Source organism: Phaseolus vulgaris, chromosome 8 (assembly GCF_000499845.2).
Source record: "Phaseolus vulgaris cultivar G19833 chromosome 8, P. vulgaris v2.0, whole genome shotgun sequence".
In the NCBI taxonomy this organism is placed as follows: Eukaryota; Viridiplantae; Streptophyta; class Magnoliopsida; order Fabales; family Fabaceae; genus Phaseolus; species Phaseolus vulgaris.
This window is the reverse complement of record NC_023752.2, coordinates 56,519,685-56,543,879: the sequence shown is the minus strand read 5'-3', so window position 1 is coordinate 56,543,879 and position 24,195 is coordinate 56,519,685. Positions and strand designations below refer to the sequence as shown.

The following is a 24,195-nucleotide window of genomic DNA, read 5'->3' as shown; positions in this document are numbered from 1 at the left end:
ACAAATTTATAATTTTTTTCTACTCCCTATTTTCTGATTTCAATTTCAGCTTGTTTTATTTGTGTATAGGTTTTGCAGAGTGATTTGTTCTCTCATCACTATATTTGAGATACAGGTAAAAAATTTATAATTTTTTTCTATTCCCTATTTTCTGATTTCAATTTCAACTTGCTTTATTTGTGTATAGGTTTTGCAGAGTGATTTGTTCTCTCATCACTATATTTGAGATACAGGTAACAAATTTATAATTTTTTACTTATTTTATTTTGTCATATAATAGTATTGTTGAAAGATGAGGATGTAGGGAGATTCATTGTCAACTTTTCTGTTTTGTTTTGATATGGGCATCAAACCCGTTGAACTTTGCTGAAGCCAGAATGGAAAAGTCATCCAGTTTGAAAAACCAATTTAGTGGATAATAGCACATCCAAACAGGTTTAATTAATGTGCCAGCATACCTACTTTTCTCATTTTGTTTTCCTTTTCCCTTGCATACCTTTCTATATTCAGAATGCACAAAATTTTCTTCCCTGCATCAACAGGAGGCAAGAAGTCATTGCCCCTGTAAAATACAATATATTCTTTATTTCTGGAAAGTAGAGTTCCCCCAGTTAATTTCCCAAGTTCTTCCGCCATCCTGTCATTATTTGTAAAGGGAACACCTCGTTTGATGGCTATTTTTGCAATAGCACTTGTTTCCCACAGCTTGACCATAACACTAGCTATACCTTGTAAATCTCTGTTTCTGCCAAGGCCAAAGTGTGGAGCTGTTGTTCTTGCGAGTCTACGGAAGTTGGTCATTTCTTTGTTGGTTAAACAAGGCCCTAATCCATAGGGAAGAAATCTGAATGGGGTTTTATATCATGGAACCACAACAGGCAACAAGTCCGCATCAACTGGCAATGGTTGACGGCCTGTCCAATCTATGAAACGTGGACCCAATTCATCTAACAAATGGTTGAGGTCACACATTTCCATCAATTCGTTTTCACTCATGTCCTTCAAATACTCTTCAGAGTCTTGGATAAATGGCTCTGTAGTTTCAACTGTTTCTTGGACGCTCGCTTCTCTATCACTTCCACTTCCAACAAGTAGTGAGTTATCCACATGATTCACTTTCTTATAAAATTCAACGCAGGGAAGCTTGTAGGTCATACCTCGATACAATACTATGGAACTGCCCGATCGCCATATCACTATGCCCCCAATTTTACTCTCAAGGAGTTGATGAGCCTTTTTCTTGTGAGTAGAAAGAGGAATACCAAACTTGAACTTCACAACTTCGCTATCCCTCCTCCACTTTTGGTGAACGGAAGCCACCAACTCCTGCATGATGCCCTTCAGTCCTACATCGAACCTCTCCATCGTCCTCAGCGCAATCTTTCTCAGTTACACATGTTGAACTTTGCTGAAGCCAGAATGGAAAAGCCATCCAGTTTGAAAAACCAATTTAGTGGATAATGACACATCCAAACAGGTTTAATTAATGTTCCAGCATACCTACTTTTCCCACTTTTTTTTCTTTTCCCTTGCATACCTTTCTATATTTAGAATGCACAAAATTTTCTTCCCTACATCAAAACTCCTTGAGACCAAACCTGTGATGGTCTGATTGATTCAACCATAATTGTTACCAACATCATGATTAATAATTAATGGTCCAGTATTAGCTAACTAACAAAGATGTTCTTGTTGCCACCCTTTCCAATCCCCCAGCCACGTCCTTCCATGGTGAGAGAACAAAAGTTGTTTTTTACAACATGATCACAACAAAAACAAAAACAAAAACCTGCCTGCTTAAACACCCAAAACAAGTTGAAACAGAGGTAAAAAAAAAAAACCCTGTATCTCTACATTACTAGGCCTTAAACCTGCCACTACAGACATCAATTTTGCTCTCACACAAAGCCATCTCCTTAGATAGTTATATACGAAAGAATTAGATACTGGTTTGTGAATAGAAGCCAATAGGACCCCACCTTACCAACATTTGGGAATATAAGGAAAGGTGCTGCTGTCATGCTGAGGAATAGGGACAAATGAAGGACTAACTCGCAGCAACCTATATAGGTTCTCTATAACAATTATTCACATTAGTTGAGCTTGCAGCTTGAACTTTTAACAGAAAAAAATGGAGGAACCATATATATTATATCTTAACTTTTGTTCACTGGAGACATGTCTAAATATGAAGAACAAATGCTACAAAGAATTGCAGAAAATAAAGAAAAACTAGAGGCTTTGGGATTATCACATTTAGCTTATTCTTTGAAAGTCCCAACTCAAAATACCAACAACAAGAAGGGAAAAGAAAGAGATGAAGATCACGATGAAGAGTATAGACCCAAAGAATTAGAAGAATTTCAATATTCAAGTGAAGATGAAAAATACAATAAAAAAAAGGTATGTAATGAGATTCTTAAAATGTATAAATGTTTGTGTTTATTTTAATTACACAAGTAACATGTAGCTAATTTAGGTTGATAGTGTTACTCATTCTTAAGCTTTTGTGATTATTTACTTTATATTTTGTAGATAACAAGACCATTAAGATTAAATTCTAAAAGGGTCAATGCATCTGAGTTGGTTAATGTTGACCAACATGAAACAAGTACATGTATTTGTATAACATGTTTTTCTAGATTGAATAAATAATTAGTGAAATTGGTATTGATTTATTTCCCTAATTTAGGTCAACATGTTGTTAAGAAGCGACATGGGCATACCATTAATGCCAAACTTCCAAAGAAAAGAGAAAAATTAATGGTAATGGGAAATAGTTTTGACATCCAATTTCCCCCTCCTTATTTTAAACTATGTGGAAAACATGCAAAGTATTTTAAGGCTGAAGCAACTGTGTGTATACGTCAAAAGGCTCCTTTACAAGTTAAAACTTGGAAGGAGATATCTGAAGATGATTTAACTCTAATGTGGAAACATATGAAGATTAGTATTACTCTATTCATATAAGTGTACTTAATTAATTTTTATTTATATATTTAATCTATTTTGATTATTTGGTACTCTTTAACTTCATGACTTTAGGATGCATTATCTTTGATGGAAAAGGATAAAGAACATGCAATGAAGTAGTTGCAAAAGCAATATAGAAATAAACATCACCATTTGTATCAGACATATATCCAAAATAAAGGTAGGCCACGTGATGTAGTACCCGAAGATTGGAATTGGTTGATAAATAACAAATGGAATGATTCTAAGTTTCAGGTAAGGTTACTTTCTTTGTATATCTATATCTTAAATTTGAATTTTATTTTTTATAATATTAAATTATTTCTATTTTTATATTTATAGGAAAGGAGCTTGAAAAATAAAGCTAGTTGAAGTAAACAAGGAATTAAATCAATTATCGGCACTAAATCAATTGTCCAAAAGGCATTTGAAATGGTAATGTTGTTTTATATGATTTCTTTATGTTTCACATATAAAAGTTTGTTTTGTTCCTTTATTTAATGTATCATTATATTACCTTATTTATTTGTTTTCAATAGAAAGAAGAATTAAAAAGTGAGGAATGGCCGAATGCAATGGAAGTATGGAAGGCTACACGTATGAGATCTGATGGCACTTGGTGTATTCCTAATGGAGAAGAAATTATGGTAAGTAAAAAAAAGTAGTGTAGTGATTTAATTCAATGCTAGTTGCCTATGTTAATTATTTTTTGTTAACATTGTGTAGGAAAATTTGAAAAATGTGAGCGAAGTGTATGGAGAAGAAATTTGAAAAGCACTTGTGCCATTGATTCAACATTTTTCATATGTACTAGGAACAAAACCAAATCACTCACAAGGTATAGGAAGTGTATCAATGGCAAAAAGACATGCACAAAGATAGATTATTCAAAGTCAAATGGAGAATGAACAAAAAAGAGCAAATGATTTAGAGTTAGAAGTACAAAATTTGACTAGCATAATCCAACAGCAGAAAGAGGCTAACAATCAGCTTCAAAGTGAACTACAATCTCAACGTCAATTAATTGAAGATCAAAATCTTTCTATGAAAACTCAACATGATCAAATGAAGCAAGAAATTGAAAGGGAGATGAAACGTCAAATGGCTACTCTACTAGGAGCTTTATCATTTAACAATTCAAATGTTCCTTCAAATACTGTAAGTTCTGTTATGTTGTTCCATTACTATGTCTATAATTACATTTTATATTTCTAAAATATTATTAATTATTTTTTTATTGCTTTGGAAATATCCTATGAGTAGAAAAAACTTCTGGTCGTGATGACCCCAAGAAGTCCTAAAACACCTCTTTGATCCTCCCAAACAGTCTCCCTATATAGTTTCTAAAGGGTCACTACTGATATATAGATCATGGAATCTTTTAAACTCTTACTGCAGTAAAAACATTACATACATACAAATGAGACTAATGTTTTTTGGTTGCAATTTTTAACCCTTAAACCTTGATATTAGCTAGGACTATGTAGTTACATGCCACTACTTTGTATCATTCTTTTCTTTGTGCTTTTTCTTTTGATGAGATTTAATCATGCATGAGTTGATGTTACCCGTGAATGGGTGAAGTTAAATCGATGGTCCCCACCTAATATATGTTGCCTACAATTTCTTGGCCACAAGGAGCTAAGCAACAACAAAGAGTCACGGGATGGATTGCTTCAACAAAGGTCATCTGCCACGTCTTAATTGCAAATTCTTATAGATCACATTAGTATGAAAATCAAATAGACCAAATCATAATTGAGATCTAGCAGGTGACTTTACAAATCTCAGGTTTTGTTTCAGGTATGTTGATTGATTTCTGATGACCCTTTTGTTGGAGAATTTGTTTTAGAATTATGGTCTGCTTGAATCTGAGATCATAAACATTGGTTCAGGATGGTTTGCTGGAGATATACCAGCATCGTCTAATATGATGATTTGGTGTAGATGCTGGTTTGGTGTGGAAGCTAGTGTTAAATGTTGGATGCTGGATTGTTGATTAAAGGTGATATAAGGCCAAGAAGGTAGATATGGCAGCGGCTTTTGAAGCCCAAATTGTGTAAGGAATACATGCAATCACTGGTCAAAGGAATAGAATGGAAAGGGAGATGTAGAATTGATGATTTAGGATGTAGTATAGGGTAGTCAGGTGTCATTCTCTTGAAGGTTTGTTGCATAATTCTGCAACAATAGTTGCATAATTCTGCAGCAATAGCTGTTGAACCAAGTGGTGTTCATGTTTTGAAGAATCCAAATCCTTTGAAGGATGATGAAGCCTCTGCTTTGCTTGTTGCTGTTGTGCTGGTTTTAGCCTTGTTCTGGGGTAGTTCAATGTTGTAATCAACACTTAGATTAAATCTCAAAGCAATTAGCATCTCATTTTTTAACAAAGCAAAATGATTTTCAAACTAGGTTGAAACAACCGATTGTTTACACTTAGGTGTTTTGAGAAAGTTTGAAAACTGTTTTTGAATGGTGTATTTTGTTAAGTAACAAAACAACCGATTGATTCGAGGAAACAATCGATTGTTTGTTTTAAAACCATAACAGAAAAACTGTTTTCTTTGACTGAGCTTTAAATGCTTTAACTGATTACGCTCCAGTCATTAAATGCTTTGACCAATCATTTTAAATGCAATTAAGAGTTTGTTAAGATTTGATAACAAACTATATTCTTAGATATATTCTGAAAAAAAGTTTTTGATAAATGAAGAATCTTGAAACAAAGTTTTTTATCTAAGAGTTTTTCAAAGTATTATGAGATTGCTAAAGAGTTGAGAGATTGATCAAGGTGCTGAATAGGGATTCTACTTGTATTGATTTCAGATTTCCATCTGTAACAAGTGTAATCTTTGTAAACTGCTGAACAATTCGTTTGTGTGTGTTGCTGAGATTGGCTATGTTCTTGAGGTGTTCAAGATCAGCAATCTTAGTGTTGGCCAAGGAGAGTGTGTGTCTTGAGGTTTTCAAGGTCATTCTCTTGGTTGTGGTGTAAGTGATCAAGTGGTGATTGCTTAGTGGATTTCCTCAGGGTTCTGAGAAGACTGGATGTAGCTCTAGTTGGAGTGAACCAGTATAAACAACTGTGTACAATCTTTCTATCCCTAACTCTTTAATTTCAGTTTGTTTGTTGTTTGCTGGTATAAACAACCGATTGTTTTTCCTGGTATTACAGTTTTGCTTGTTGTTTTGGCTAACTGAATTGCTGAATCAATTGGTTTCTGAAATAAGTTCATTCTAGCTTTGAAAAGTTTGCGAAAGCCCCTTTAAACAATTCACCCCTCCCCCCCCTATAGTTTAAAGCCATCTTTTCTAACAATAGCTGCATCTCAAATTTACATGATATTCATGTTTAAAATTTTGGTTGTTACTTGTATTATTTGTGTCCCGATTAAATTAAAATTTTTCACTATAGATAAAAAAGAGAGTGGAAAACTCTTGTAATTCAAAGTAAAAGTTACCATTTGCTATGAAAACTCTACACTATTAAAAGTGAGAGATCAAACTTTAAATGTCTACCAAATACAATAGGTTTGGTTCTTATTTAAATTTTTCATTTGGTCCATAATTTCATCTTTATATTTCTAAAATATAATTAATTTTTTTATTGATATTAATGATTTATTTTATTTATTTTGCAGGATCAAAATGCTTGAAGATACTACATATAATTTATTGTTATTTTTTTTGAAATAAATGTAGTTAAAATATTTTCCAGTAGAATGGTTCCTATTAAAGATTATTGTTGGATATTTTAGTTATTGTATTTGTAATTATTGTTAGATATTTTAGTTCTTGTATTTGAAATTATTGTTGGATATTTTATTTTGGTATTTTGAATGTAATGGATATTTTATATTTATATTTTATGTTTATTTATTTTAATTATTATTTTTTTAAATTTAAAATATAATTTGCCTATTAATTATCACATGATATTTATTTTTGACAATTACACACTATCATAATTTCTAACAATAATGATACAACATTAATAATTAATAACTAATTATCATGACATTAAAATTATACTAATTATTATTGTAAATTAATAATAGTAGCAACTAGTGACAATTAATGTACTTATATATTTGTGATATTATATTATTGTCACTACTACGTAGCATATACTAGTGACAATTAATGTATCACTATTGTCTTATATATTTGTGATATCCTATTATTGTCACTATTACATATAATGACTAGTGATAATTATTTTTGTCACAATAGAACTTAGTTTTAGTGACATTGAAAATTATTGTCACAATTATAATAGTGTCAAGAGTACTAGTGACAATTTAATTATTGTCACAGCATATTAATAGTGACATATTTATAACATTTAGTGATGAATATGCATATCACTAAAACTATAATTTCTTGTAGTGTTTGTCAAAAAAAATGTTAGGATTATAACACCTAAAACTTTCACTACAAGAAAAACAAGAAATAGCTTCCAAAATCTTGCGTGGGCCAGTAGCGGACTCTACTTTCGTCAGCCAAAATGGGTAAAAGCCCACGCAAAAATCACATTGGACGCAAAATGGGAAATTAGCTTCCAAATTTTTGCGTGGGCCACTTGCAGACGCTAGTATCGTCGGCCAAAATGGGTAAAACCCACGCAAAAATCACATTGGACGCAAAATGGAAAATTAGCTTCCAAATTTTTGCGTGGGCCACTTCCAGACGCTAGTATCGTCGGCCAAAATGGCTAAAAGCCGACGCAAGAATCGACGCATATGCGTCGGCCACGAAGCCCACGCATATGCGTCCGCAATGGCCCACGTATTTTTAGGATTTTAAATTTAAATTTATTTAATTTATAAAAAATATTTTAATATTTAATTCTTTATTATATTTATTTTAAAATTATTTCTTTAAAATTATAATAAATTATTTAATTTATCATTTTTTTATATAATTAGTTAAATTAAATTTATTAAATTAATTGAGTAAAAAAAAAATATATTTAAATTATTTAAATGTTATATAAAATATTTTATTATTTCAAAAATTATTTATTTTAAATTATTTTATTTATATATTGTTATAACTATTTTATTTTTGAAATTATGATATAAATTAGTTAAATTACATTTATTAAATTGATGAAGTGTTTAATTTTAAAATTATTTAAAAGAAGTTATCTTAAAAAGTTTATAAAGATTTGAAAACATATAGAAAAATAATAATTAATTAAAAAATAGTAAAAAAATAAAAATAAAATGCGTATTTAAATTTTGTAAATATTATATAAAATATACATAAATTCAAGATGAAGTAATTAATTAATGCAAATGGTAATGGATGTATTTAAAAATAGAGAATAAATTTGATCTAAAAATGTTTCTCATAAATGAATGATAAGATCATCTTAATGAATTAGCGAAAATGTATATGATACAAACATATTAAGATTAAGTGCGTGAGTAAGTACCTTATTCTTAATTGTTAGATTGATACAATATTCAAAGTGTTCCAAAGTTGACTACATGCTTTATAAATGTCATTGTTATAGTTACTTAGTATGATTTCGAAAAGAAATTAATGTTTTCCAACTGAAGCACATAATAATGTAGTAAGTAACGAGATGATACATATGCAATATTCCTTATAAGTGTTTTAATATAGTTTCCCAATATACTAAATAATAGGTCTTTGACATAGTAAATTTAGTAGACTTAGTTTTTAATAAACGTAACATAAATAAGTAAGTTTCGACTGGGTGTGATATAGAATGAACTTAAAATCATGCAATAGAGTTCATGATTACATTTTGGATTATAAGTTATGTGCCATGGAAGGTTGGCCGAGACGAGTGGAATCATCACGGTCGGCCGACCCATACTACTGTTAACGCTGAAACTAAGGTCAGTGAAGTTAATCTGTCATTAAGGATAAGGTAATACAACCCTAAGCGAGATCCACTCCACTAATCATACCCAATAAGGTCAGCCCATTAAAATAATATACACAACACACATTCGAAGAAGAAAGGTACGTCATTTATTACTGTTCACCTACCAGAATAATGATCACCCACTTCACTGACTTAGCGTTAGAGTGCCTTCGCAGGTACCCCCCATCGGTGTTCGCCATAGACCGAGAGCCGAGGAAAGAAGCACGAAGATGAGAAAGACCCTAGTCAAGCACCCAACAATCTACCCGACCGAGGGAAGAAGACGAAGACTTCAATAGTTGTCTAGGTCTCATCTCCCTAGCAGGAAGAAGTTAATAATCGTAGTCCATTGTCAAGGTAAGAGTTGAACTAAGAAGTGCATTGTAAAGGCTAAAAGAGAGTATCATAAGCAATTTGAGAAATATGAGTCATTTCGTGATAGTTATAGAAGTAACTTAAAATCATGGAATATAGTTGATTATTAGATTTTGGATTATAAGTTAGAAGGGATGATGAGGGTCTCAAGAGCAATTGCAATAATAGGATTCATTGATATTTGTGGTAGTAGATGTTAAAGTCATTTTTTATTGTATAAATTAAATTAAATATTTTTTATTGTACAAATTAAATTAAATATTTTTTATAAATTAAATAATATTTTTTTACAATTTAAATTAATTTTATGTTGTAGAAATGAAATGAAATTATTTTATATAAATTAAAGTAAATATTTATTGTATAAATTAAAATTAATTAATTTTTGTATTGTATTGTATAAATTAAATTTTTTATAAATTAATAAATTTTTTTGTTATATAATGAAATTAATTTTTTTTATTAAATTTAAAATTTTTTATATAAAAAATGTTTTAATTTATTTGGGGGTATATAGAATTTTTTTGGGGTTCCCGGTTTTTCAAAACCCCCAAATCTCGAAAACCAAATTTCCCATTCCGCGCGCGAGCTTCATCTTCATCTTCAAGCTTCTCCTCCGCATCCAGCTTCCTCCGCACAAGCTTCCACCGTGACGAGCTTCCCCTCCGCGCGAGCTTCCCTTCCGCGCGAGCTGCATTTCCTCGCGAGCTTCCCCTCCGCGCGAGCTACCCCTCCGCGCGAGCTTCCCCTCTGCCCCCTCCTCAGGTTAACATTTTAATAATTTTTTATTTGGATATTGAGTTGTGGTTGCTGGTTTGGATTATTGTTGGTTTCTGGTGTGATTATTGGTGGTTTGGATTATTGCTGGTTAGGATTATTGTGATGTCGCGCGTTTATAAGAGCCTCGTGGGTTACAGATTATTGTGATGTCGTGCGTTTATAAGAGCCTTCGCAGACAAATACCATCTCGTTTTTGTCTTCACAAATGGATATTTGTGTACAGATACATCATTGCTTGTTTAGGGTCTTTTATTTTGTGTTTCTTTACAACAAAACTTCATCATTCATACACTTTTGCATACGCCTATTTGAAATCATTTCTTATCAAAATTAGTGAATGTTTCATCTAAGTTGAGAACTTTATTTATAATTTTAATCAAACTGTTTTGTAAAATTGAGTTTCGAAAACTATTTTTCTTCAATAGTTGTTAACCAAAATCATTTTACTTATACAATGAATTATTAGAATAGTAGAAATTTGATTTTCAGCCATGTGATTGGGTCCTTCTCAATATTAAATTGGTCTTCCAGTAGATAAAACTATAGTAAGGCTAAGTTCCAGTAGAATTCTTAATAATTATGAAGTTTTTAATTTTTGTAGTGTTAAAAAAAAATATTGATGATTGAAACAATAAAGTTCATTTAGTGACATGGGTTTAAAATGAAATAGGGCTGCAGAGAGTAAAAAAATTGGGACCAGAAAATTAGAAAGTGATGTAGGGTGTTTAAATTAAATAAGGGCTGCAGAGAGTAAAAACTTTGGGCAGCATATTGGGCCAGAAAATTAGAAAAAAGTGATATGGGTTGTGTAAATTGAATAAGGGCTGCAGAGAGTAAAAACTTTGGAAAGCTTATTGGGCCATAAAATTAGAAAAAGTTATGTGGGGTGTCTAAATTAAAAAAAGGCTGCAGAGAGTAAAAACTTTGGGCAGCTTATTGGGCCATAAAATTAGAAAAAGTGATGTGGGGTGTCTAAATTAAATAAAGGCTGCAGAGAGTAAAAACTTTGGGCAGCTTATTGGGCCATAAAATTAGAAAAAGTGATGTTGGGGTGTCTAAATTAAATAAAGGCTGCAGTGAGTGAAAACTTTGGGCAGCATATTGAGCCAGAAAATTAGAAAAAAGTGATGTGGGGTGTGTAAATTAAATAAAGGTTGCAGAGAGTAAAAACTTTGGGAAGCATATTGGGCCAGAAAATTAGAAAAAAGTGATGTGGGGTGTGTAAATTAAATAAGGGCTGCAGAGAGTAAAAACTTTGGGCAGCTTATTGGGCCATAAAATTAGAAAAAGTGATGTGGGGTGTCTAAATTAAATAAAGGCTGCAGAGAGTAAAAACTTTGGGCAGCATATTGGGCCAGAAAATTAGAAAAAAAGTGATGTGGGGTGTGTAAATTAAATAAAGGCTGCAGAGAGTAAAAACTTTGGGAAGCATATTGGGCCAGAAAATTAGAAAAAAGTGATGTGGGGTGTGTAAATTAAATAAAGGCTGCAGAGAGTAAAAACTTTGGGCAGCATATTGGGCCAGAAAATTAGAAAAAAGTGATGCGTCAAGCGTGACACTAATGGTAGGGTCATCATCCGACTTCTTGGAAGAGGGTAAGTCATCCTAAATGTACATTTAATTTTATCTTTATATTACTATGCTTGTAATTTTATTTGTAGTTGGACACCAAATCATTTTGCTAGTGAGGCCATTGGACATTGCATTCGATCTCAATTTAGAGGTCCATATCATCATTATGATGTTATGCCTGAGGAGGACAAACTAAAATGGTGGACTGACTTTCAGGTAATTTTAATTTTTGACAAACTACAGTCACTTGTTTTCTTGTTTTTCTTGTGGACTCAAAGTAACTATTTTCTTCTTTTTAACAGACTAGAGTCACTTGGGCACCCCATGATGAATGCCAAATTAAAAAGGTCTACGAGTCTAAAATCAAAAAAAGACTTTGTGATATGTTGACTAAGGCTAGGAGAAAGGCTGTCCGCCCTATTTGGATAGGTCAGCAAGCATGGGTTGAACTTCTAAACTATTGGGATTCACAAAAATTCAAAGATAAATCAACTCAAAATAAAGCCAATAGGAGTTCAGCTCGTGGTGGAGCACTGCACTCCACAGGTAGAAAATCACATTCAGATATTGCAGTTACCTTGGTAAGTACTTGTCAATGCCTTACATGAAAATCATTTTACATTTGCAACCTATAATGCTTTTAATTGTACAACATTATTAGGAACGTCAATATGGCCGTCCTCCAGAACCTGATGAACTATTTATGGCCACCCACACAAATAAGAAGGGTGAATGGGTTGATTCTCGTGCTCGAGAAACTTATGTAAGTTACTCTTTTAAATTGTTTTATATTTATATTTTAATTTTCTAACATTTTCATTTTGTAATGATCTGTGTAGGAAAAGTATCATTGAAGGTCCTTCAAGCAAATAGTTCTCAGGACTCTAACACTGATGTCCACCAACTTGATCCTGCAACTAAGCTTCAAACATAGAAGGAAGCTGCCGGAGGAAAGAGTAGAGGTCGGGTATATGGTACGACAGACTTGGCTGCTAACATCCGCCAAGGAGTCTCTTCTCTCACCCAAGCCTCTGCGTCCGACACTTCACAATCTGGACAAGTGACTGAAAATCAAATGCTTCGTGCTGAACTTAGTATGTGGAGTCAGAAGTATGCACACCTGGAGGATGAGCTGAAGGTTATAAAAGATAAACTTATCTCTATGGAACAAGAAAAAACTACTTCCAATAGCACAACACAATTCCATCATGAGTATGATCCAGAACAGGATGATCAACCTATTTCTTAAAGTACATCCTATAATGTAAGTTTAACTATTTGATATTTTTATTATATACTAAATATTTTAATTATTTGATTTATTTATTTATATTGTTTATATTTTTTTACTGGTTTATCACATCACTATGAGATTCATTTTGCTACTTCTAGTTAAATTTGTAATGTACAATTTTAGTTGTAATATTTTTTCAAGTATTCATATCTTTTGTTTAACTATTTCTATTGCTTTTCTACTTTGGATGTGTTTCAGGATTTTGATTTCATACTTTGGATGTGTTTGTGGATTTGGGTGTTTATAGATGTATTGTGAATGATAGTAATTTGTTTCAATGTGATTTGGTTTGGTTGGTATTTAATTTTTACAGGTAATCTGGTTAGAAAGCAAAATAAAATGTTTTTTTTTTCTTCATCACATGCGTCGGCCATAGGCCCACGCAAGTTTTTTTTAAACATGCGTCCGCTTTTGCGTGGGCCAAGCCCACGCAAGTTTTTTTAAACATGCGTCCGCTTTTGCGTGGGCCAAGCCCACGCAAGTTTTTTTAAACATGCGTCCGCTTTTGCGTGGGCTCTGATATTTTTTAAATATATATTTTTATCATTTTCGTCGGCTAGACCGACGCACAAGCGAAATAAAAATTCTGCGTCGGATCGCCCACGCAAAAGCCGCCGCATATGTGTCCATTTTGTGTCTACCTATCTTCTGCATGTTGCGTCCGTTTTGCGTGGGCTTGGCCCACGCAAGATGCGTCCAACTTTCTGGCCCACGCTAATTTTCATTTGCTTCCAGGCTTTTTTCGTGGGATGTGTAACGGACGCGAATCGGACGCATAAGCGTCCGTTTTCTAGCTTTTGCGTTCGTTTTTGGCCCACGCAAAATGGCTTTTTTCTTGTAGTGTTTGGTTAAGTTAACAATGTCTCAATCATAGTCAAATCGATACCAAAATTAATACAAAAGATGAAACATAAATTTGAGAGTGTAAACAATTTCAAAGTTTTTACCTTTTAGATAGATTTTGATATTTTCTACTTTTAAGTAATCTAATTATTCTCACAACATTCTAGAATTTTAATTTTTTAAATTCTTGTCAAAATAAAAATAAATATAGTGAAACCACTTTTAGATGAAAAAATGGAAATCACAAAATAATGCACCAATGATTTTTGTACTTTTATAATGTGTTTGAATAGGAATTTTAAAAGGATAATTCATTTTTAAATTGGTTTTTCACATTCCACTCTTAAACCCTCCTTGCGTTGTCCTAGAAGATACTATTTGAAGTTAGTAAAACTCTTCTCAGCCTTTTGTCGAGTATGTTGTTTGTTATGGTATGCCAAAGTCATATTGGTTAAATTTTACTCCAAAGTTCAATCTCTATATTTTTATCTTTCTCTTTGGAAACTCGTTATGCAACCTAACTGTACATTAAATATATATTAAAATATTAATTATTTTATTATAAGTAAATAGTTTTAAGTTTTATTTTAATAAATATTTCCTATCTTATATTTTATTAAGAGTAAATCTTCATAAATTTATGTTTTATTTTGTTATTTTTTTCATATAAAGGAAATTTATATTTTTTATTAATATTATTTTATATTTTAAAAATTACTTTTATGTGTATTATAATAACTATTACCAACTTAGAAATAAATATTTTGGAATCTATTGATTGGAAGAGTTAAAAGATAAGGTAAGCCTAGGAGTTTAATTGAAAATTAGAAAAAAAATTACTTAAACTCCGGATACATGATTAATTTTTTATCAATAAAAATATTAAATAAATTGAAAGATGAGATATATATGATCAAATTGATTCATAGTAAAATTAGTAAACGTGCAAAATGATTTGATTAATATGTTGGCGAAGACTTCAGTCTACCCTCTTCAATAACAATAATGCATATATGATTGTGACAACTAGAGTCACATTCAATTGGCAAGTATAAGTTTATCCCCAAATTACAAGGCAATTACTCTTTTTTTTCTTTAAATTAACTTTTATTTATTTTTTATATAATTTAATGATTATGTATTTTACCCTTTTATTTAATTATGAATTCTTATAGTATATGTATTCTAAAGGTGATGAGGCATTTGTCTATAAAATAGTTCTAAAAATTAATTAAAAAAAGAGATATGTTGAATAATTTTTGGACACTAATTCACATTTATAATTTTTTCTTAGAGATTTTTTTAAGCTAGATTTAAAGGTGGGGATTGTCCACAGGTTAGGTTGGAAAGCATTCGGTTCAATTCTATAAATGAAGAACACACTAAGGCTCTAGTGGGATTTTGTTTTGAAGAAGAAGTAAAGGAAGTCGTGTGGAGTTGTGAGAGCTATAAAAGTTTAGGTATGAATGGTTTTAATTTTGGATTTACCAAGTTTAGTTAGGGGAGGTCATAAAATAGGACTTGCTTAGTGTTACTCGTAACTCTACGGAAAGCGGGAGTTGGCATAAGGATCAAATGCCTTGTTTATCTCCCTAGTGCCAAAGGTAAATAATCTTTCTCTGTTAAATGATTTTTAGACCAATTTCTCTTGTCGGGTGTGTGTATAAGATTGTGGCTAAGATCCTGTCTAGGAGGTTGAAAAGAGTGTTGAACAAGATATTGGTCAAAGGCAGACGAATTTCCTTGAAAGGAGGGCGCTTCTAGATAGCGTCCTAGTTGCTAATGAGACTCTGGAAGAGGTGAATAGGAGGAAAGGTAAGTGTCTCTTTTTAAAAGTGGATACGACTCAGTTAGTTGAGACTTTCTACTACATGCTTGAGAAGTTAGGCTTTTGTGGAAATTGATTGAATGGATGAAAGTGTACCTTGAATCTTCGTTTGTCTAGGTTCTCGTCAATGAAACCCAACAGGTGAATTTAAACTGGGTAAGGGCCTCAGACAAGGTGATCCCCTTGCCTCTTTCCTTTTTATTATAGTCGTTAAGGGGCTAGCTAGGATTGTTAGGCAGGCTGTATTGAAGAATCTTTTACAAAGTGTGGAAATTGGGACTAATAAATTACAGGTGAATATGTTAAACTTTGCAGATGATGCTCTCTTTCTCTATAGAGAGAGTATCCAAAATATTTTGACGATGAAAGCCATTTTGTGTTGTTTGAACTAGCATTTGGCTTAAAAGTAAATTCCTCTCAAACCAAGTTAGGTGGGGTGGGCGTTTCTAAACCCCAAATGGTCATCTATGCTATTGTGTTAAATTGTGATATCATGAAGCTCTCCTTTACATATTTAGGGTTGACCATCAAAGGTAACCAAAGGAGGGCCAATTTCTAGGAAGGCATTGTGGGGAAATTTTAGAGATGGCAATGCGGGGCGGGTCATGTGAGGCGGCTCGTAGTCCACTACCAAAAAGCGCGTAGCAAACTCATTAATCTAGCCAGCTGACCCGCTTAGGTCCGCCCAACATAACATGTAGTCCACACGGGGCAGGGCGGGTTGGCCTGCTGGCCCACATAAATAAAAAAATAATTATTTAATTTTTTTGTAAAAAAAAATCATACTCCACTCACCTATTATTGCAGTGTGACCTTTATTTTATTTTATTTTAAAAACATTAAACTTAATTTACTAAGAAAGGAATATTTTATTTTAATCATTTAAAGGAGTTAATATTAAGAGTGACAATAAATTTAGTTTTAAGTAAAGTCATATATTTAAAATTTGTTAATAAATAATATAAAGAAGAGATTTCAATAAGATACTTGTTAAAAAATTAGGGTATGAGAAAGATTGGGTATGTTCCTATTATAAGGTAAGAGGTGGAAAGGATAGGGTGGAGAAGTAGGGAATTGGGTGGTCTTGAAGTGGTTGCAGCTGTAGTGTTTTGGTTCAGGTTCACTATCCCACTGAGTGTGGTTAAGTGTGTTTCTTCTTTTTTGGTGATATGGTGTTTAGAGCTTTGCTTTTCTTCAATAGGAGGAGATTTATGCTTTTCTTTGTTGATGAGATCTAATGGTGTTTTATAGGTTTTGTATAAGAGTTGGAGTATCCCTTACGTGTTTTTTTTATTAATTTCATTCTTAAATGATAAAGAAAAACATCATTTTGTTAAAGATATTATTCTATTTTCTGCTATTTTTTTTCTTTTTAAGTGTATAATGAAGAAATTACTAGGCAACTATCCATCACTATTTACGTCTAAATCAGTATTTATATATCTCATATTTGAATTTTTTAACTTTAAAAAACAAATTAAGTTAACATGTTAATTATGTTTGATTTGAGTAAGTAAATAATTTATTTCAAAAACATGAAGTGAATACACCATTTTCCTATATATCACTTGCATCACACAAAGCATAGAAACATATCTGATCATTATCAAACACCCACATCGTGCTTCTCCAACAGCATAAAGCTACTGCAACCTCCGTTTCATTATCAAACATGAAGGTGATATACTTGAAATAATTACAAGGTATGATATTCATTTGAATAATTCTATCTATATTAATTCTCATGCATGAAGCAGAAAATAGTTATAAAGGTGAACGTGGCGAGTGACAAATGCAGAAGGGAGGCCCTGCAAATTGCTGCTAAATGTTCAGGTGCATGTGCCATCTTCAATAATTTTCATTCCATCATTACTCTATAACAACTTAAATATCAACTTGTAAATTAAAACTATCTCTAGCTATAGATAGTAGTGTCTAAATAAATATTGATTCATACATGCAGGTGTGCAATCGATAGCATTTGATGGAGAATGCAATGATCAAGTTGTGGTAACTGGAGATGAAGTGGATGCTGTTTCCTTAACCAATCAGATAAGAAAGAAGTTCCGCTATGCTAAGCTAATAAGTTTGAAAAATGTGGAAGAAGAAGAAGGAGGAGATGAGGGTGGCCAAGAAGAAGAACAAGAGGAAGAAACCATGTCAGATGAAATTTATCCTCCATCTTATCCAATATGTAGTATTCTACCTTCTTCCATCTACCATCAGGTAGTTTATGATCCATACCCTAATACCTGCTCCATCCTCTGAGCTATTGATTACCTCTCATGGCTTTCTTCTTGTGATTGTATGGAGAAGGCTTTTGACCAAATTTCCATAGGAAAGGAGCCATGTTCATGAATCAAAGTGTGGTCTAATTAAGGTCGAAGCCTCTTTAGATTTGTAATAACTATAAGATATTTTGTAAGTGAGTGAAGCTGGTTTCATTTGGTGGAAAATACTGTTACTTAAATTCCAATTTCAATAGAGAAATTTATGAGAATAAACTTTGAGTTTCTGCCAAAATTTTATGTATTCAGTGCTTACACTTTAAATCCTGTTGAAAATGGTCAAGTACGGGTTAGACATGTAAATGATTTTATTTTATTTTATGGTTTATATTCAGCATATTTAATTTTATGATTTAATTCGACTAATAACAGTTTGTTTGTGTTATCTGAATATATTATTGTCTGATAATTTTTTTAGTGAAAATTATTGATATGGGTAAATTTTTTTAAAATTTATATAAATAAAGAAATCACTCACCTGAACATGATTTTAGTTAACGATGTCGAAGTTATACTTTAAGACATAATTCTTTCGAAAATCTAAGTTCCTTTAATTATAAACAAGAACCTTAGTAAGGGAAGTTAAATTCTTAATCGAGATTAAATTCAAGTTTAAAAAAAAAATTGTGCCTTGAGGAAGTTCAATTCTTAATTGAGATTAAATCCAAGTTTTAAAAAAATGTGTGCCTTGATTTGGTTTTCATTTTCTTTTATCAACAATGGCTAGTGCAAACTTACAAAGACAACGACGATAGCAATGGAGGGAAAGCGGAGTAGTGGTGGAGCAATGAACTAACTTTAAAAATGAATCAATGGAAGAATGAACAATGAACCAATAGGAAGAATGAACAATGAACCATTAGGAAGAATGGAGAAAAAATAAGCAACAAAATTAGGAAGTACTTACAAAGGCAATGGATGAAGAGAACGTTCAAAAGAGTTGAAGAGAGAGCACGAAAAAGAAAGAAAGCGCAGAAAACGAAAGCGTACGTGACACAAGATTTAAAATTAGGATAATAACAAGGATACATATAGCGGTTCTAAGAGAAATCGTTGTCTATCTACTTATTTTTTAAAAATATCACAATATTTTGATAAACAGTATTTAGTAGTGAAACGTTGTATATTAACTGTCGTAAATAAGCGTTTTTCACTAGTGAATAAATTGTCAAATAAGTATTGTTTTGAAAAATTGTGATAATAATGATAGTATAATTAGTTTATGGAAAGATATTAGATCTCAAATCTAATTAAAAATTTTAAAGTTAGTAAAAATGGGGTAGATGTTAAATTTGAGGTACATTCTTTAAAAAGAATGCAGCATGTGGAAATGAGAAAATTGTATATTAATAAGTGGTATTTTTATTAGAATGAAATTTTTAATAAAATTTCGTCATTAATTTCATTTGAGTAAAAGCTAACATATAGCTAGTCTCACTAGGAGTTGATACTTTGTAAATTTTGATGAGATTGATTATTCATTAGAAGTATTAGGATAAGGGTTTTCAAAATATGTATTAGTAGAATATTTGTATGTTAAAACTTGTATATTGAGCTAAAAAGGAAATTGGGAGATGTAGGTTGTTTTGATATTTTCATAATCCCTTTAGTGAATTTTCAAGTGAGAATAATTGATAAATGATAGTGAAGTTTCGGAAATTCCTTCAGCAAATCAAAAAGAGAATTTGTGGAATTGTTGGAAACCTTTTTGTCATGTTGAAAATTCTCAGTGTTGAATGGATATGAATGATTTCTCTTTCCCTTTTTCTTTTTCTTTCTCTCTATTGATTCAATTTGTTTGGATATTTTTGAAATTAATTAAATTCAGTTTATTTAAGTATGTTCATGTTTAGCTTATTTTTTATATAATTATACTAACCCAATAGATCACGTATCAAATAAAAATAATTCAACTGAAAACAACTAAATTTTTTTCTTTAACCGAATAATTCCATAAAATAACATTGATTTTGGATTATTTAAAAAAACATCTCATATCCAATTTAAATTTAATACCCAATATATTGGATTGAATTTAAAATCCATTAATTTCGATTTAAACTTTTTATTAAAATAAACCTAAAATTATTTATATCAGACAATTTTATTAAAATAAAGTTAAATTTATTTATTTCATTGATGAATTTAAATATTTTGATATTTTACACCCTAACTTGACGAATTAAGAAAAGTGAAATTAAAGTTGGGCTTAATATATACCTTATAACAAACATCGTTGTCTTCTACCCAATTTTTTTATACTAACAACTTTCCATTCAACTACAGGACAACAACATTCACGCGTTTCTAATATACTTTCCAACCAAACACTATTTCCACAATAACACGGTGTAGACGTTGTAAAGTAAATATAAATATGGAAAACAAAAAGTCTACTCTGAGTCAACAATATATTTTTATCTCTATTTTTTTGGGTAAAAAATCTTATATTATGATATTAATATAAAAATAATTAAGTACAAGTTTAAGTCTCATATTAAGTTAAAATAAAAAAGTTAAATAATATATAAATTTGATTCATGCATGTATTCCTTTAATCGTCTCAGAAAAGTACAATTATTCTATACAAATATTCGTAATTGAATGAAATGTTTTTTTTACTATCAGTGTGTTTAAATTTAAATTAGTTTTACTCATAACATATACTCTTTTAAACACTTTTATTATTATTATTATTATTATTATTATCATAAAAAAATATACAGAAAACCTTTCAACTCACGAATTCAATGCTAAAGGTGTCTTCGTGATTTGGATATCCAAGAATAAAGTTACAACTTATGGGACCCAAAATCAATATGGGAATCACTCTGTTTTTGTCTACTAGAAAAAAAAATTGTTCATAGAGTTTTGTAAGTTAAAGACAATAAATATTTACTATTTTTTCAATGATTGACATATATTTATATAACGTTTTATTATTTAATATATTTATCCCTTGAAAAATGTATTTTTTGTTAACAATCTTAGCATCATCAAACTTTTAGTTTGAATTGCATAATTTTTTTCTGACAATAAAAGTTTAACAAATCCTACTTTCATAACTTTTTATTTCTATACTTTCAAAACTCATTTTATTTGTACTTAATTTTGTTTAAAATTAAAATATTAATTTTACATTTGTATTAAAAACAATAAAATGTTTTTTTTGTTTGAAAGTAAATTTATCTTATAAAAGATATAAAACTTGTTTCTAAAAACTCTTTATGTCATAAACTTGCTTCAAGTAAAAGTAAAATATATATATATATATATATATATAAATTTTAAATTGAGATATACCTATGCTCAAAATGTTTTTATGCATCTTGAGAAAAATAAAATTTGATCGTGTGTTTCAATTCCCAACGTGATGTGATGTGCTAGCAATTTTTGTAAAGAACAAGCATTAGAAAGTTTGGGGTACTTAGTAAACGGGGGTGAGAATAACAGCTCTCAGTTCATTTTCTTTTTCCCAGTGGGCTGCTTTCCCATCCAGAGGCCCAAGATAATCCATGTCTTCCTGCGCCACCGAAAAACTGTTGATAGCAATTAACATTTCAAGTCTATTCCTAGCACTCAAATATGTTAAGTATTATTTATTAGATCAGAACCCTAAAAATACTTTCTAGTCAAATTTAGGATTCTAGATCAAGAATTAGAAGCAAGACAATAATACCGATAATCAATCAAAGATCACCTCAATAATAAGAGTTTGAACAAATTACTTTCAATCCTAAAGGGTAGAATTAGCCACACATCTTCTATCACCTTCTATTCTCCCAATTGGGTTACAAGTCACTCAATGATGTTTTCCTCTCAATCTTGCACACTAGGGTTGTGCCTCAAGCCCCCTATTTAACCTAATTTGCTTGGGTTTAAGTGACTTCTCGCTTGAGCGCTAATGGGCTCGCTTGGGCGAGTAAAACATAAAAGGCCCAACGTTACTGGCGCTATCTTGCTTAAGCGAGATCCACTAGGGGCATCTTGGGTTTTTTGCGAATTTGGACAGCTTTGGTGAGTGTTGATGTATTCCAACTTTCTCTTTTTAGCTTTGTATATTTTTCTTTTCTCCAATTATCTTCATTCCTCCCTAGAATCCTGAAATTAACACAAATTTGAGAATAAATCGTTCTTATTCAAATTAAAATCATAAAATTTGTAAAAAGGTATAAATTTATAAATTAGGGGTTATTTTAGCAATTAAACCAAGGTCCAACCGAGTTGACATGGGCCTAGTTTGAGTTGAATCGGTCTGGCCCAGATCGAGTCAAGTTGATTGGGGACCAGGTTCAACTGAGTCGACTCAGGCCCGGATTGAGCCCAAGTCGAGCTGAGTCGACTCAAACCCAGATCAAGACCAAACGATCTGAGAGTCCATGTCGAGCCAAGTCGGCCATGACCCAAGCCGAGCTATGTTTGCTTGAACCCAAGCTGAGACGATTCGACCCATGCCCAGGTAGAGCCGAGTTGACCCGCTTCGAGCCCAGGTCGAACTGAGTTGACTTGGTCCGGCCTTAGGTCAAACCGATTCAGCCTGGTACCAGGTCGAGTTGGCCCAAGTTCAGGCAGAGCCGAGTCGGTCAAAGTTCAGGCAAAGTCGAGTCGCCCAAGGTTTAGGTCGAGCCGAGTCGGCCCAAACCCAGACCCATGTCAAATCAGTTTGGTACCAAGTCAAGTCGACATCAGACCCACGTCAAGCTGAGTCTGCTCACCCATGTCAAACCAAGTTGACCCGGGGCCATGTCGAGCGAGTGGGCCGAAGTCCATGTCGAGCCGAGCGGGCCCGATACCAGGTTGAGTCGACTCGGGTCTAAGTGGAGCCGAGTCAGCCTAGGCTTAGGTAGAGTAAAGTCTGCTCGTGTCCAAGTCGATTTAAAAAGGGTAAAAATGTGAGGAGATTTATACAAAAGATGAGAGAAAGAAATTGTGAATGAGAAGATTTGTCATCTTTAAATTTGAGCCTTAGATTAAAAATAGTTTGCAATTCTTATTTGTTATTACGAAAATTAAGTGATTCATAATATATAAACTAGTGTTAGTTAAATCGATACTAACTTAAATAAATAATAAAATAAATAAAATTAGTATAAGTATAATTAACTCTAACTTAAATAATATTGAAAATAAATAAGATTAATTATTTTTAATATTTATTTTAGTTAGAAAATACTAGTCTAACTTTAACATAAATATTTTTATTTATTAAAAAATAAAAAATTGTTAATATCACTTAGAATTAACTAAACTAACTTATTAACGTTGAACATTAAATTAACTCTTAACATCAACAATCACACTAACACTTAAAAAATTAAAAATAAATAACATCAACTTGTCAACAGTTAAATCATTTAAAAATAATTATATATTTTTTTACTTTTATTTTAAAAAACTAACCTTTTACATTGAATTAAATTAAAGTTGGATAAACCAATTCTAATACTGGACAATTTGACGGACAAAAGTTAATTTGTAGACATATTGGTTAATATTCACTTGTAATACTGGCTCATTTCATAAAGAAAAGCTAGCAGCAAGTCATCAATGGCTCGTAAATATAATCATTATAATCATTCTAGAATATTCTCCAGAGAAGTAATGTGTGTTATTAAAGTTATTTATTGGTGAGAATGTGGGTATTAATATATTTATAATATATATATATTAAAGTTGTGTCTTATTCCTGACTTTGGACAACACAGTATTAAGGAATTCTTATGAAATTTCTTGCTTTTTATTAGTTTTGGTGGGGTTCTATGAAATTAATAAAGAGCGTTATTTTTCATTGACTTTGCAAAATTAATGGATGGAATCAAGTTGAAAATATATTATGAAGTCAACTCAATCAATTAACTTCGTATTAATGTCATGTAATATGAACTTGCCATGGCGAAAATAATTTTAGTTGTAATCTTCATTCATATTTTGTGTAACTTTATTTTTATTATTTTTTACAAATATAATTTATATGCTAAGACAAACTTGTACAAAAGATATAAAAAGTCAAAATCTAAAAATGATAGGGAGAATATATTGATCTTGGATAGCTGAATATATTGATCAAGAGATGAATTTGATCCCTATACTTTATGAGCTGCATTAATATAACTTTTATTATTAATATTCTAATTCTTCTGTTAATCCTACTATTAATATGTTAGTAAGAGCTAATATGATATTAAAAAAACTTGTTTAAAGAGGCTTAATCACGTAAAGTGATGTTGATCCTTGGTTGTAGCTAGGCCTATATAGCCTCCAACCCTAAAAGGAAAAAAGAGCAACAAAGTCCACGCTCTTTAGTGGACTGCACATGTTCATGTTCATCACAACTTTACT

General features: G+C 31.5%; 2 protein-coding genes and 1 long non-coding RNA gene across 3 annotated transcripts; all 3 read left to right on the top strand.

Moving 5' to 3' along the window:
* Positions 1 to 2,178: 2,178 nt before the first annotated feature.
* On the top strand, positions 2,179 to 3,744 carry LOC137825383 (uncharacterized). The gene is made up of 5 exons (XM_068631056.1): positions 2,179 to 2,403; positions 2,536 to 2,611; positions 2,693 to 2,766; positions 3,513 to 3,620; positions 3,700 to 3,744. Exons 1-5 carry the CDS (start codon positions 2,179 to 2,181, stop codon positions 3,742 to 3,744), a joined length of 528 nt encoding a protein of 175 aa, XP_068487157.1.
* A 7,936-nt stretch (positions 3,745 to 11,680) lies between these two features.
* LOC137826889 (uncharacterized) lies at positions 11,681 to 12,406 on the top strand. The gene is made up of 3 exons (XR_011083612.1): positions 11,681 to 11,819; positions 11,906 to 12,184; positions 12,265 to 12,406. It is a non-coding gene; the product is annotated as an uncharacterized lncRNA (long non-coding RNA).
* Positions 12,407 to 17,152: 4,746 nt separating this feature from the next.
* LOC137825860 (heavy metal-associated isoprenylated plant protein 47-like) lies at positions 17,153 to 18,091 on the top strand. Its single transcript, XM_068631653.1, has 3 exons — positions 17,153 to 17,246; positions 17,326 to 17,401; positions 17,532 to 18,091. The coding sequence occupies exons 1-3, from the start codon at positions 17,241 to 17,243 to the stop codon at positions 17,834 to 17,836; spliced, it is 387 nt and encodes a 128-aa protein (XP_068487754.1). The 5' UTR covers positions 17,153 to 17,240; the 3' UTR covers positions 17,837 to 18,091.
* The last annotated feature ends 6,104 nt before the right edge of the window (positions 18,092 to 24,195 follow it).